Source organism: Chinchilla lanigera, unplaced genomic scaffold, assembly GCF_000276665.1.
Source record: "Chinchilla lanigera isolate Chin_1 unplaced genomic scaffold, ChiLan1.0 scaffold00067, whole genome shotgun sequence".
Classification (NCBI taxonomy): domain Eukaryota; kingdom Metazoa; phylum Chordata; class Mammalia; order Rodentia; family Chinchillidae; genus Chinchilla; species Chinchilla lanigera.
In genome coordinates this window covers 1,632,650-1,647,707 of record NW_004955468.1, presented here as the reverse complement: position 1 = coordinate 1,647,707, position 15,058 = coordinate 1,632,650, and the positions used below count along the sequence as shown (strand labels likewise).

The window sequence follows — 15,058 nt, the reverse complement described above, 5'->3', positions numbered from 1 at the left end:
TGTGCCGCTGAGCTGAATCCCCAACCCGCTTGTCTGTAATTTCCTTTTAACTTGCCTATTCTATATTCATTTTCTGGAATGCCTTTAAATTCTAATTGATCATTGATAATTTTTTAGTTATCTTCACAAAAGAATCAAGTAAATCATAGATATTTTGTGATGTTATCATTGCCCATATTTTGGTTATTTAACCTTGTAGAATGAACTGACAAAACTGATGAACATGGTGGTAACAATCAGTTACTTGAATTTCTTCAAAATTTCCATAGTAAACATTACCTTATCCTTTTTTTTTTTTTTTTTTTGATGGTATGAGAATTGAAGCCCAGGCCTTCATACTGAGATACATTCTCAGTTTTATTTTATTTTTTATTTTGAGACAAGGTCTCAATAAGTTGCCAAGTTGCCCAGGCAAGGCTTGAACTTGTGATCCTCCTGGCTCAGAAAAACTGCTGAAAATGATTCATGTTACAGGTAAAAGCTTTTCTACATTCAGAAAGACCAAATTGTTCTTCTCTACATGTTGTTCTCTGTAGTTATGCTATAATCAAATATAGCTATTTAGTGAATAGAGAATTTATTAATGTTTCATTTTAAAATATTTCTTGTATAAATTCTGATACTCAATAAGTTCAGATTTATGATGCCAAAGAAATTTATAGCCACTGGACTTTTCACCTCTTACAAACTGTTTGCCGTTACAGAATGTGTAGCTAAAAATTCAAGGGCGTCCTATGTGACTCATATTATTAATCATATACTACTGATTATGGGATGAGAGCAGGTCTTTACACATACCTCACTTTTATAAGGCTTTTCCTCAATATATACTCTGTTATACAAAAGAATAGCTGTGGAAGCTGGGCATGGTGGTACACATCTGTAATACCAGCACTCTGGGAGCCTGAGGCAGAAGGATTATAATTCAAGCCCAGCATAGGAAAATTAGTGATTTACTGAGACCATAAGTCAAAAAACAACCCTAAATACCAGAAACAAAAAATAGCAGAGGGGTACATAACATTGTTTCTCATGTTTCCAATATGTATTGGGTAATGATGAGTAATAATTATTAAATACAGACAATATTCAAATACATAGAATTTCTCACCTCATGTGTGTATTCTCTGGTGCTTTTTCGCCTGTGAAAGACAAGTAAAGGCCTTCCCACACTCTTTACATTCATAGGGTTTCTCACCAGTGTGAATTCTTTGATGTTGAGTAAGATGTGCCCTCTGCCTAAAAGCCTTATTACATTCCTGACATACAAAGGGTTTTTCGCCGGTGTGAATTCTCTGGTGTTGAATAAGAGTCGAACAATCAATAAAGGACTTTTTACATTCTTTACATTCATATGGTTTCTCACCTGTGTGAATTCTCTGATGTCTACTAAAGTAGGAAACACAAGAAAAGGCCTTTCCACATTCCTTACATTTATATGGTTTCTCACCAGTATGAATTCTTTCATGTTGAATAAGATGTGCTCTCTGTCTAAAAGCCTTCCCACATTCCTGACATTCATAAGGTTTCTCATTAGTATGAGTTCTCTGGTGTTGAACAAAGGTTGAATAACAGAGAAAAGCCTTCTCACAATCTTTACATTCATAGGGTTTTTCACCAGTGTGAATTTTCTGATGTTTATTCAGGTTTGAAAGCCAAGTGAAAGACTTTCCACATTCCTTACATTCATAGGGTTTCACACCAGTATGAATTCTCTGATGCTGATTAAGAGTTGAGCAATTATTAAAGACCTTCCCACATACTTGACACTCATAGGGTTTCTCACCTCTGTGAATTCTCTGATGTCTATTACAATCAGAAAAACAAGTAAAGGTCTTCCCACAGTCATAACACTCATATGGTTTCTCACCAGTGTGAGTTCTCTGATGTCTAGTTAGATGTGCACTTTGCCTAAATGTCTTTTTACATACCTGACATTCATAGGGCTTCTCATTAGTATGTGTTCTTTGATGCTGAAAAAATGTTGAACCAGATATAAATGCTTTTCCACACTGGTCACACTGATACGGTTTCTCACCAGTGTGAATTCTTTGGTGTCGGATAAGAGTTGAGCAATTATTAAAGGCTTTCCCACATTCTTTACATTCGTAGGGTTTCTCACCAGTGTGAACTCGTTGGTGTCTGTTAAAGTCAGAAACACAAGTGAAGCCCTTCCCACATATAGCACATTCATATGGTTTCTCACCACTATGAATTTTTTGATGTCTACTTAGATGCGCACTTTGCCTGAAAGTCTTTTTACATTCCTGACACTCATAGGGTTTCTCATTTGTATGGGTTCTCTGATGTTGAGTAAGAGTTGAACAATTATTAAATGCCTTGCCACATTCCTTACATTCAAAGGGCCTTTCACCCGTGTGAATTCTTTGATGTTGAGTAAGAGTTGAACGACTGTTAAATGCTTTCCCACATTCTGCACATTCATAAGGTTTCTCACCAGTGTGAATTTTCTGATGTCTATTAAAGTCAGAAAGAGAAGCAAAGGCCTTCCAGCACTGTGTGCATTTATAGGGTTTCTGGTCAGTATGAATTCTTTGATGTCGAGTAAGGTGTGCACTCCGTCTAAAACTCTTGCCACATTCCAGACATTCAAAGGGTTTCACATTAGAGTGAGTTCTCCTGTGTTGAATGAGTGTTGAACAGCAGATAAAAGCCTTCCCACATTCCTTGCATTCATATGGTTTCTCACCAGTGTGAATTCGATTATGTTGAGTAAGGAGGGCACGCTTTCTAAAGCTCTTTCCACATATCTGGCATTCGTAGGGTTTGTTGTAATTTATTTGATATTGAGTAAGTTGAAAATCATATGCAAATTCTCTGCCACATTCCTTAAATTCATCACATTTCTTTCCAGGAAGACTTTGCTGATGTTCCATCTGATTTGTGTAAAATATAAAAGCCTTCTCACACATTTCATCAAGTTTGTCGCTAGTATGAATTCCTATCTGTTGAGTAAAGTTTTCATAATTTTTCTGTTCATAGTGTTCATTTCCAGTCTGAATTATTTCATTTGGAACCAGTGATGTAGGCTGAATTATTTCACTTGGAACCAGTGATGTAGGCTGAATTATTTCATTTGGAACAAGTGCTGGAGGCTGAATGAATTCAATTGACAGTTTTTCAAATGGCACTGTCATATACTGGAAAAATTCCTCTTTAGATTCCTCTTCTTTTTCAAAATATCTGCTACATTTCAAATCAGTTCCAAAATAAGACTCCCCCTCAAGGCAAGAACTTGTGGTTTTGTTCATTATTTCCCATTTTAATGATCCCATTTCAAAAATACCATTCTTTAGAGCTGACTCCTTAGTTTCATACCAAGACAGCAAATCTGAAAGAAAATAAATATATTTTCCTCTTTTAGGATAAATAGAACATCTACATTAGAAACAAATAGAAAAATAATACTCAAGTGAATTGCTTAAGTAAATTTCAAATACTGTCATTTACTTTGGGAAAAATAGAATGGCTATATTAATATCAAACAGACTTCAAAGTAAACTACATTACCAAAAATAATTTTATCATTGGGCATGATGGTGCACGCCTGTAATCCCAGCACTCAGGAGGCTGAGGCAGGAGGATCATTGCGAGTTCAAGACCAGCCTGGGCTACAAAGTATGCTCAAGGCCAGCCTGAACTGCATAGCAAAACCTGGTCTCAAAAGAGGCATAAATAATAATAATAATAATAATTATTATTATTATTATTATTTTATCACAAGGATAAAAGAATCAATGTAACTGGAAGACTTAGAAATCAGAAATGTTTATGCATGTAATAAAAAATACATGCAGCAATAGTATAACAGAAATAAAGCAAGAAATAGACAATTCTACAATCATAGTTGGAGACTTTATAACTATCTCTCAATAACTAATAAAACAACCAGACCTTCCCTGCATTAAAAAAAAATCAGTAAAAAGACAGAGAAAATAAGAAATATTGTCCACTACCTATAACTAGTTACTACTTTTAAAACACAGCATCAAAAACTGCAGCATGTACATTCTGTTCAAATGTAAATACACATTTAAAATAAGCCACATGCTGGGCCAGTAAACAAACTTAATATAAACTCTTAATATAATAAAAAGTATCAAAATCATGCCAGATACTTCCTTTAATCACAATGAAACCAAATTTGAAATCATTAAAGAAAACTAGAAAAATCTCCCCATATTTGAAAATGAACTAAACCTTCAGGAAATTTGAAAATATTTAGAAATGAACAATAATAAAAGTACAGTATATAGAAATATAAGCAATGTAGGTAAAGTACTTGTTACAGGGAAATTTATACTTTGAAATGCTTGTTGGGAAAAAAAAGACCTAAGGTTCTACTAAACAACTGTCAAAAAAAGAGCAAAATAAACTCACAGTTGAAGCAAAGAAATGATGAAAAAATCAATAAATTAGAAAATTGACAAATAACAATTAACAGAAACAAAGACAATTTCATGAAAAGAACAGCAAATATGATAAACTTTCTAGCCAACCTGACCACACACACATACACACACAAAGAATATCAGGAATAAAGAGGATTTCTAATTTCAAATCCTACATAATTAATAAAAATAAATAAAGAATTATCACTAAATATTTAAATAAGAAAATACTATGAAGCCAGGTATGGTGACACATGCCTATAATTCCAGCATTCTAGAGGCTAAGACAGGAGGATCTCCACAAATTCAAGGCTAGCCTGGGCTACATGGTGAGCTCAAGACCACCCTAAGCTACACAGTGAGACCCTGTCTGCAGAAAGAAAGACAAGAAGAGAAAAGAAAAGAGAAGGAAAAAAAAAGAGACAGAGAAAATAGTATGACTTATTTCACTACCATATGTATAATTATATATATCATAAATTAGATTTAAAAGGTCACATCTCTTAAAAGATAAAAACTATCAAAGATCACTCAAGAAGAAATAGTCACAGGAGTAGCTAATATCTATCCCAGAAATTGAATTTATTAAAAAAAAGCTGTCCTAAAGATAAAAGTGGCTTAAGTGGCTTTATTGGTAAATTCTACCCAATAAGGAAAAATTATCTTTTGAATATAGAAATGGCTCCCAAGTCACTGCAGTATGCCAATATAACACCACTATTAAAAGTAGAAAAAAAAAAAACTATAGATTTTCCTCTTAAATATTCATGTAAAAATCCTTCTACATATGAAGTAATAGAATCCAGTAATGTATACAAAAAATACACTATATGACCCAGTGGAATTTACTCCATGAATACAGGTTAACATCTGAAAATCAATCACTACAATTCAACATATTAACATTTTAAAAGAAAAATTATATAATCACTTGGATAAAGGCAAAATATACTCTTAACAAAATTCAACATGGTCATAAAAATTCTTAACAACCTAAAAATATAGTGGGACTTTGTTTTTCAAGTAAGTGACATCAGTTAAAAATTTGTAAGAAACACCATATCCAATTAAATACTGCCAGACATGGTGACTCATGCCTGTAATCTCATCACTCTGGGAGACTGGCATTACATATTCAAGCACAGCCTGAGCAACTTAATGACTCAGCAAAACCTGGCTCAAAATTCAGATAGATGTAGGGATACCAATCAGTGCAAAGACCCTGGGTTCAATCCTCAGTACAACAAAATGATAGTAGTAATGATAATAAAATATTAAAAGCTTTCTACCTTATGTGAGAAGCAGTGAGAGTGATCAACATATTATCTGAACTATGATGATGACCTCAGAAGCATACATTTACATCAAAATTGTCAAATGGTCACTTTAATATATTACCTTAATTAAATGTTAACTGAACTTCAAAATATCTGCTAAAAAACAATTCTTCAGCAGGCTTGGTCCCACATGCCTGTAACCCTAGTACTTAGGAGGCTGAGGCAAGAGGACTCCAAGTTCAAAGTCAACCTATTTCACATAGCAAATTCAAAGCTAGTCTGGACTACATAGTGGAGATGCTGTCTCAGAGAAAAAAAATTGTTTGTCATAAAAAATACTGATATTCTCCCTATTTTTCAAATTGTTTCTTCTAAGCCTTTGGGCTTTTTAGCACAGCTTTCCATACATTATTTTAAAAGAAAGACACCAGGAATCTAACTAGTTTGTACTTCCCTGAAATACATTCTGATTGCTCCTTACACCTTTACTCACCTGGATACCATCCTGCTTTTCCAGCCATCCAAGGTTCTTTCCCTTGTTCCAATAGGGAAATTATTGATGGCTTAGAAATGGTAAGTCCTGCTCAAAGAAATAAGATTAAAAATAAATACAGAATTGAAAAAAATCTTTTAATTTAGAATTAATTTAACCTAAAACAAATTAAGGAGCCTCAGAAAGAAGATGAAAAGAAAAAAATCAACATTAAACAATCCTGTTACATGCAGAAATTATAGATAAAAACTAAAGTAGGGAGAATATCATAAGAAAGAATATATTTATAAAATATCAAAGTACAACAAACTACTAATTACAAAAGTAAAAGTAGTGGCTTTTCAATGCAGAACTTAGATCACTTTGGCCAACTGATCAAAGTTAGCATTACCAGTGATAAGAAATATAGAATTCTTTATCTCTTGATATAGGGACCGAAAAAAGCATACCATCATTTCTGTGATAATCTTGCCCAAAACATATAACCTTAACCTAATCATTAAAATGCCTTTAAAAGCCAGGAAATTCTATGTAACAACAAGTCAGCACAATTCAAAGTGTCAAGGTCAGGAATACCAAAGTAAATTTCCAAGATTAAAGGCCTACAGTAACATGACAGCTAATTTCAATGTGCAATGCTGGATCAGTACAAGTACACTACAAAGGTAATGACTGACATCTAAAATAAAGTATATAAATCCATAAAATTTGATCACTGTTCATTTTTTGGTTTAGATAACTATACTATGCTTATGTACATTGTTAATATTATGAAAACCTGGCTGTGTACTGTTTAGTTTTAATACTTAATATCATTTCAAAATAAGTTTTTTTAAAAATGGAATTCAGAAGGCTAGGCATGGTGGTGCAAGCCTGTCATCCCAGCACTTGGGAGGCTGAGGTAGAAGGATTGCCATGAGTTTGAGGCCAACCTGGGCTACATAATGAGTTCATGGATGGCTGGAACTACATAGTGAGACCTTGTCTCAAAAACAACAACGAAAAAAAAAGAACCCAAATGGGATTCAGATAAACTTTTAGATAAGAGACTAAGAAAGAAATGGTAATATAGCCTTATTAATCTAGCATAAGTAGCACAAGAAACAATTAACCCCTCTCCCCTAAGAAAAAATGAGAAGGGAAAGAGTGATTTCTATAATAATAAAAAATTATTACAGTAAAAGACACTGCTGTTAATCCTCCTCAAAATACACATATGGCTCTATCTATAGTTATAGTGGAAAGAAAACTAAGAAGGTTCAAGACATAATCAATGGTTCTTTCTATGAAATTCCTTTAATATTAAATATAAAACTTCTTAAAAAATACAAAACTTCTGAATTATATCTTTCAAACACAAAAATACCAGATTAAGAGGTTTCTTAAATTTTAGATGAATTATCATTTCCTATTTCTTACAGGTTGTTTTGTATGTCCCTCTGTTACTCAATGAGGGTCCCAGAGGTCTTCATTCCAGGTCTTGGTGTCCTGAACAAAGAATTAAACAAGACACAGAAAAGACTGCAAGAGTGTAGACTTACTGAAGGAGGAAAGAAGTACACTCTACCAAGCAAGGGTGGGATGGTGAAGAAGGCTTACAACAGCCTAAGAATAGAGGCAAAGGAGCCTTTAGTATCCAAAATACCTGGATTGGCCCCCACCTCATATAAATACAGCATTGGAACAATTGTCCTATGGGAAAACTCACTTGGCTTTCTCACTATATATAAACGAAAGATTGGGAACAGTGACTCTTGATTGGTTATACCATATGTAAATGAAGGGTTAGGAATAGCATCTTGTAATTGGTCCCATGAATAGCATGGAATTCAAATGAAGGATTAGGAATAGTGTCTTATGATTGGTCCCGTGAACTGCACTCAGGAGGAGCCATAAGCCTGGAATCATCTTGGACCTCATGTTCTGCTCATGCCTTCTCTTTTTAGACAATATCTCGCTCATCTTGTTAGTTATGGGTTTTTCAGACACATTCAGCCTATTTGGTTGCCCAATTTGCCCTAGCCCTGATCTCACCTCCACTATAATCTAACTCCTTAACAACTGAGAAGGAAAGTCAGTTACACAAAGTATGGGGGCCACTGTGAAGGTGAATACAGAGAGAGCAAATAAGGTGTCTGACAGTGGCATGCTATTCCAACAAAACAAGCTCAAACTAACCTTTTGGAACAAAGAAAAGATATTTGCCTAGACATAAGACCTAAAAATACAATGAATGTTTAAATTTTTAAAAAAATTATTACAGTAAAAGACACTGCTATTAATCCCCCTCAAAATATTCCCCCCCTACATCAAATACAGGCAAGAATTCCCAATAGAGACAGCATTTTTTGAATTATAGAGAACAGATGAACTTACCCAGTGATATTAAGGTGTTGTAGTTTTCCAACATCACATCTTTGTATAAGTTTCTCTGAGAAGGGTCTAACCATTCCCACTCTTCCTTAGAGAAGTCTATAGCCACATCCTCAAACATCACCAATCCCTGAAAGGAAAATCCCATGTAACATACATATTAGTAAAGAAAATATATTTCACATGAATGATAAGAATATTTTAAAAGGCTTTCCTGGAAGGCATTGTATTCTATAGTAAGCAACAGGGTAGAACTAGAACCTTACAACACAACAGGGAAAAATTAAAAATTACTAAACACATATTGTTGAATAATCCTGTGTTGTGGAGTAGATAAAACCTGTAACCTTGGGGAACTTCCATTAATCAAACTCACTGGGAAGCAATGTAAAACAAACAATCTAAATAAGAAAGGAACAGTTCTATTATTGTGCTGAACAGGTGGTCTCCACACAGTAAAGGGCTAACTCAGCAGGCCTGGATCTTTAAGCTCACACCCTGAACATTCCACAGAAAGAAATGGTTTTCCACCAGCTTTTGGGAAATAATCTGAGGCCTTGAATATCTGGCCTAATGAGTATTTTTGTATGTGTTAGACCTTAGGGTGTATCACCATGACCTCTAAGGAGCTGGAGATGGAGCAGATAAGGTCAGCAGTAGGCACTACATGTACCCCTAATAAGAACTCTGGACATAGCCAGGTATGGTGTAGCACATGCCTGCAATTCCAGCACTCTGGGAGGCTGAGTCAGGAGAGCTGCCAAATTTGAGCCCACTTTAGGCAACTTAAGAGGACCTTGTCTCAAAATTAAAAAATAAAAAATGGGCTGAGGATGTAGCTTAGTCTGAAGGTCCTGTGTTTAATCTCGATCAGATCAGAGGCTGTATAGATAGATGCCGACAGGAATAGAAATTTACCCTGGGCAGGGTTTTTGCTTACTTAGAGACCGATGTAAATGGTCAAAATACCACACAACGACTTAAATAGAAGAAAATGTACCAATTCTGATCACTGTGCTATACTTCTTCAGACCAAAAAGGACAACTTTATAAAATGACAGTGTCCAACAATGTGCAAAGAGAGCCCACATCAAATGGACTTACTGAAGCCAAGAAATAGAGGAAGTTAGGCAGATAGAGCCCAGGTCCTGAATAGTTAAACTGAAGTAAACTAAGTCAGGGCTTAAATTAGTTAACATATCAAAAGGCCAGAATAATTAATTTAAGCAAAATGATTACCAGGGTATAATGGAAGTGCAAGGGACAAAGAACAGCTCCCTACACAATTGGGAAAAGCCCTGCATAAAGTGAAATGCAAACAAAGCAGCTTGTTTTCAGGCCTACCTGCAACCAGGAGCATTCTTGCTTTCTGTCACATTTACCTATACAAAAAAACTGTATAAAAAGCCTACAGTTATGGAACCCCTGCCCAACTAATGGAGAGTTTTCCTTTTGTTCTATTAAACAAACACTTGATTATTCCCCACTGCTTGCTGTGTGCTGTTTTGTGGGCTTCAAACTTTGTTACCCCAAAACAGGGACCCAGATCATAGCACAGGAGGGAGCTGGTTACATTACCATACTGATTATCATCCTCAAAGTAGTGGTTTAATGGAGAATTGGTATAGAAGAGTGATATATCTGCTGACGGAAGGGCAGCCTTATGTGCCTTCATGAATGTGTGCTCACATTGAGGAAAGCCAAGACAGAGTCCTTGCTAGATAGATTCCTTCGCTTCCCTTGAGGACAGGAGAAGAGGCTCTGGGGAAGAATGCTCATACAGATGGACAAATCTTCGCCACATCACCTCAATTTCTCTCCTTTCCCACCTGACACAGTGGTCCTGGAACCAGAAGTACAACTCCAAATGACAGAGGAACAGATGATCCTGAAATAAGAAACTCTAACTTATCTTTAAACCTTATGCCAAAATTCTCAAGGTCTTGAGGGGATGGGTTGTCTGTGCAGACCATCTGACAAAATGACAGTGAATGCAAGTATACTGCCTAGTGGTTGAGATAGCCCCTACTTCCATACATAAGGAACCTTTCCTTGTATAAATGAGAATGGAATGAAGGGTCAGTGGCAATTTTGGTGAATCTAATTTCTAAAGGTGGAAAAGTATGGGTAAAAACCAATGTCAAACAGAAAGAAGGAGGAACAGTAGCTGATAGTAAAGGAATAAATAAAGATGTGGTTATCCATGAGGGAAATCCAGTGTTACACTGGTGCCTTGAGAGAGGCTCATAGCAAGAGAATGAAATTGTCTCTTAGCACAATTACCCAGAATCCCAAAAGGATGAAGTCATGTGTTTGCTGAGACCATCCCTAATTTTGGAAGCTGGCAGAGTCAAATGAAAGCTGAAAAACCTGTGTGGCATCATTCTGGGATACATTCTTGTTTTACAAAATGATACACAGGACCAACTAAAAATAACAGAGTTGAACTCTAGTGACATGTCAGGATCTTTGGACTCTTTATTTTTCAGGTTAAAATCTACTACTAAGCATATTATTTGGGAAGGAATGTGAGGGAATTACTGTCTAATAGACAATCAGAGTATGTGATATACACCAATAGACTGATTTACTTACTAACTACAAACCTAGATGACCAGATGCACAAAAAGATCTCTGGTTATAATGGACCAAAAAAAACTATAGCAAACCCAACATGCCACAGTATGCTATGCACAAGTACATTTTTAAAAATTTTATACATGAAAGGCAATTAAACAGAACAGGAAAATAAGTTTCTGATTGAAATAAAGTAGTGGATATCCCATAATAGACTCCAGTTCCTGTAAGAGGAAATAATCATATACCCCTTCGATAGTTAAAAAAAAAAAAAAAAAAAAAACTTGTCGAAGGATTTGTAGTCAATAAATGAATTAAGTGATTTGCAGATTAAAAACTCCTATATGACTTGAGTATCTCTTTTTCTTATTTTCAAATATCTACCACAATTTTATATTTTCATTTTTCCTGATTCATAGAAAACTGAATACACAAAATAATCACAATAGCTCATATAAATTGAGTGTACTTTATGTACCAACATTTTCAAAGGGCCTTACATGTATTGCTTTGGTCATTATAACAAACCTACAGGTGAATGCCATTAATCCTTCTGTTTTACAGAAAAGGAAACAGAGAATTTAGGTAAACTTCTCAAGTACACACAGACATTGAGAGCCCCACATAGCCTACAAGATGCTTGAATCAAAAAAAGGAAGGCATACTACCTTTTGTAATCCAAGCAGATTTGTGAAATAAAACAAAATCATGCTGGTAAATCTCAGATGGGATTTGCTTACTGTTATGGTTTGATCTGAAATGTTCCTCAAAAGCCTCATGTGTTTGGAAAGTGACTGGATAATGAGGACACTATAACTGACTTTGGTTTTAGGAGGTGGGTTCTGGTAGGAGGCAGTCACTAAGAATGTGACCTGGAAGGGTATACATCCCTCCGTAGATCTTCCCTTCTCTTTCTGCTTCCTGGCCACCATCATTTAAGCACGTTTCCTCCCTATACCATGCCATTTCTGCCTTGAAGACAGCCTATGGCCACCAATTGTAACCATGAGTCAAAATAAACTTCTCTTCCTTTAAGCCACAGGTGTCCAGTATTTTGTCCCAACAATGAGGAAAGTGAGTAAGACAGATTCTGGTACCAAAGTGGGGCTACAGCCACAATTAATACTTGATCATGTGGTTCAAAAGCCTTTGGAACCATTTGTGGGAAGAGTTTGGAAAACTTTGGAGAGTCTAGATAAAGAAGCTCTAGAATGCTGTAAGCCAAACTGAAAAAAAAAATCTGCTTAGAACTCAGAAGACCAGAATGCTAATAGAAATACTGACAGTAATGACCAGGATCAGGAGGTTTCAGTTGGGAAGAAGGACTCCATTGGGATATGCACTCAAGCCCATGTGGTATGCTCTGGCAGAATTTGTCTACATTATGTTCATGTCCTGAGACTTTGCCAGAGACTAAGTTTAATCACTTACCAGTCCAATTATTTAAATACAGGATGACCAAAAATTGCATATTTTTCATTAATTTGTATAATATAACAGGAAATATAAAAATGACAAGTTTATCAAATTTATTCAATACAAGAATTGACTGGTCAAAATTATACCTGCCCTAGAGACACTCAAGATAGTATCACTTGGGGTAAACAGTTAAGTGTTTAAACATGGCAGACTAATTAATCGGGCAGAGAAAATTTCAAGGTAGCTCAGCGTTCAGGTTATAGCATGTGTATACTAGTTACTACTTTCAGTAAGATCCATAGTGAGAATCAGAAACAAAAACCAGAGCTAAATGAGGTGAAACCTGGCTAGAAAGGAAGAACCTGAAAACTTGGTGCCCTCGACAGGTTGGATGCTAAGAAGATTAGCATTAAAAGCCAAGTACAGTAATACCTTGGTTCATGAATGCTTCTGTTTGAGAACAATTCAGTTTGCAAACAGAAGTGTTTGGCAAAAATTTGCTTCTGTTTGCAAACTCCACATTGAGTGACAAACACCAGCATGACCATCTTCCCTGCACGAACATGAACATGGCCATTTTTCCCAGAATCGTGGAATGAACTGTTTACGAACTAAGGTACCATTGTACTTTCTGGCTGAGGACATCTCAGGAATCAGCAAAACCCTAAATCTGTCTTAGTTACCTCCTCTGTCACTGAGATAGTTACTATTATAAAGTGGAAAGCACATTTCAGAAAAACAAATCAGAAAGTAGTTAATAGAAGTTAAGAAATTTCACCTCACCTTGAACATGGTTTTTTGATCCACAACAGCCATGCTTCCCTGCTCCTCAAGTTGCTCCTGAAAAAATACAGAATTGGAGAAAAAAAAATAGAATTAAAAGACATTAGTTCTATCTCAACATTAACTAGACCTGCTATCCATGCCCTCTGCTACTGTATACAAAAAAGACAAGAGACCTACATTTTCCAGGGTAATTTCTCCACAGAGCCCCCAAAAGACCCACCACAAGGGAATTCCTATTCCTTGTGACTCTTCCTCAGGTGTCTCGCCTTCACATGGAGTCTCCTTCAGCTCTAAAATTCTACCCAAGTGGTAAAGCAACTGCCTTGCATAGCCAAAGCCTTGGGTTCTATCCTCAACACCACAAAATACAAAATACAAAATAAAATTCTAGCCTAAGGCCAGAATGTGGTTCATGGTTCATCACTATTACCTGTTACTTTCACCTTGTAGAACTTCCCCTACCTTATATGCCATCCCATATTAATCTATTCCCTAACTGTAACCTCATCCCTTAAAACCATACTTCATTCAACACCCTCTGTTCCTACAAAGACAGTAATTTTGCCATTCCTAGTCTATAAAGAACTCTACGTATCACCCCAAAAGAGTTCTAGTATATCCCACACCAAGTTTACCCTATTATTGTTATGATGAAATATTTATCACAAATCAATTAATGAATCAATATTGATACATTTTTATTAAGTCTATATTTTTAGATTTCCTTATGAGTTTTTGTATGGGAGGGTACTAGGTATTAAACTGAGGGCCTTCACTCTGAACTACACTCTTTTATTTTGATATAGTGTCTCACTAAGTCACTACATTGCTCAGACAGAACCTCAACTTGTGATCTTCCTGTCTCAGCATCGCAAGTGCTGCGATTACAGGTGTGTACCACCACACTTAGCTTAATTTCCTTAGATTTTTAACCTAGTATCCTTTTTCTGTTTCAGGACATCACCAAGACAACATATTACATTTAGCTGTCAATTGTCTCCTAGGCTCCCCTATACTCTTTCCTTAGTCTTTTGTTTTTTGTTTCTTTTTCGGTACCGGGAATCGAACTCACAACTTTGCACTTGCCAGGCAGGCGCTGTGCCGCTGAGCTAAATCCCCAGCCCCTCTTTCCCTAGTCTTGATTAGCTAGTTGAAGCAGTATTTTCAGCTTTCCACACTGTGAATTTACCTATTTCCCTGTACTCATTGGAAGAAGTCACTATGTATACCTCAAACTCAGTTAAGAACTTATGCCCTATTGCTTTGAGCATAACTTATGCTTTGTGTCTAGATCTGCTCCTGTAGGAGACCGTGACTGACCTCCATTGTATATTAGTAGCCGTCTTACGCGCCTTTCCCTTTAAGTCAGGACTGCCTACCGTTGCCTAGCTACTCCCGCCTCAAGAACTAGGACTGCCCACCGTTACCTAGTTACTCCCGCCTTTGTCGGGTTATTTGGTTATTCCCGCCTTAGAACTTCGGGGTTTCTCCGTGCCATATATAAGCACGGCACTTCCCACTAATAAATGAGACTTGATCAGAGCACTGTCTTGTCTCCATTCTTCATGTCTCTTGTCCCTTTATAATCCCCACTCCCCCTCTAGGGTTCACATTGACTGTACCCGTGGGCTGGGACAACTGGCGCCCAATGTGACGACTCCAGTACGGGGGTTCCAGTGACGGACGCTGTTCAAGAGGCCGGCAAAATAAAAGTGAAAGAA

General features: G+C 36.2%; 1 protein-coding gene across 1 annotated transcript in view; it reads right to left on the bottom strand.

Annotated features, from left to right (window-relative positions):
• The window catches only part of LOC102027163 (zinc finger protein 850-like), a 124,580-nt gene that overhangs the window by 100,828 nt on the left and 8,694 nt on the right, over positions 1-15,058 (bottom strand). Inside the window, 4 exon segments of the mRNA XM_005399890.2 lie at positions 1,112-3,352; positions 6,183-6,269; positions 8,559-8,685; positions 13,335-13,391. Coding sequence (XP_005399947.2) covers positions 1,112-3,352; positions 6,183-6,269; positions 8,559-8,685; positions 13,335-13,391 — 2,512 coding nt within the window.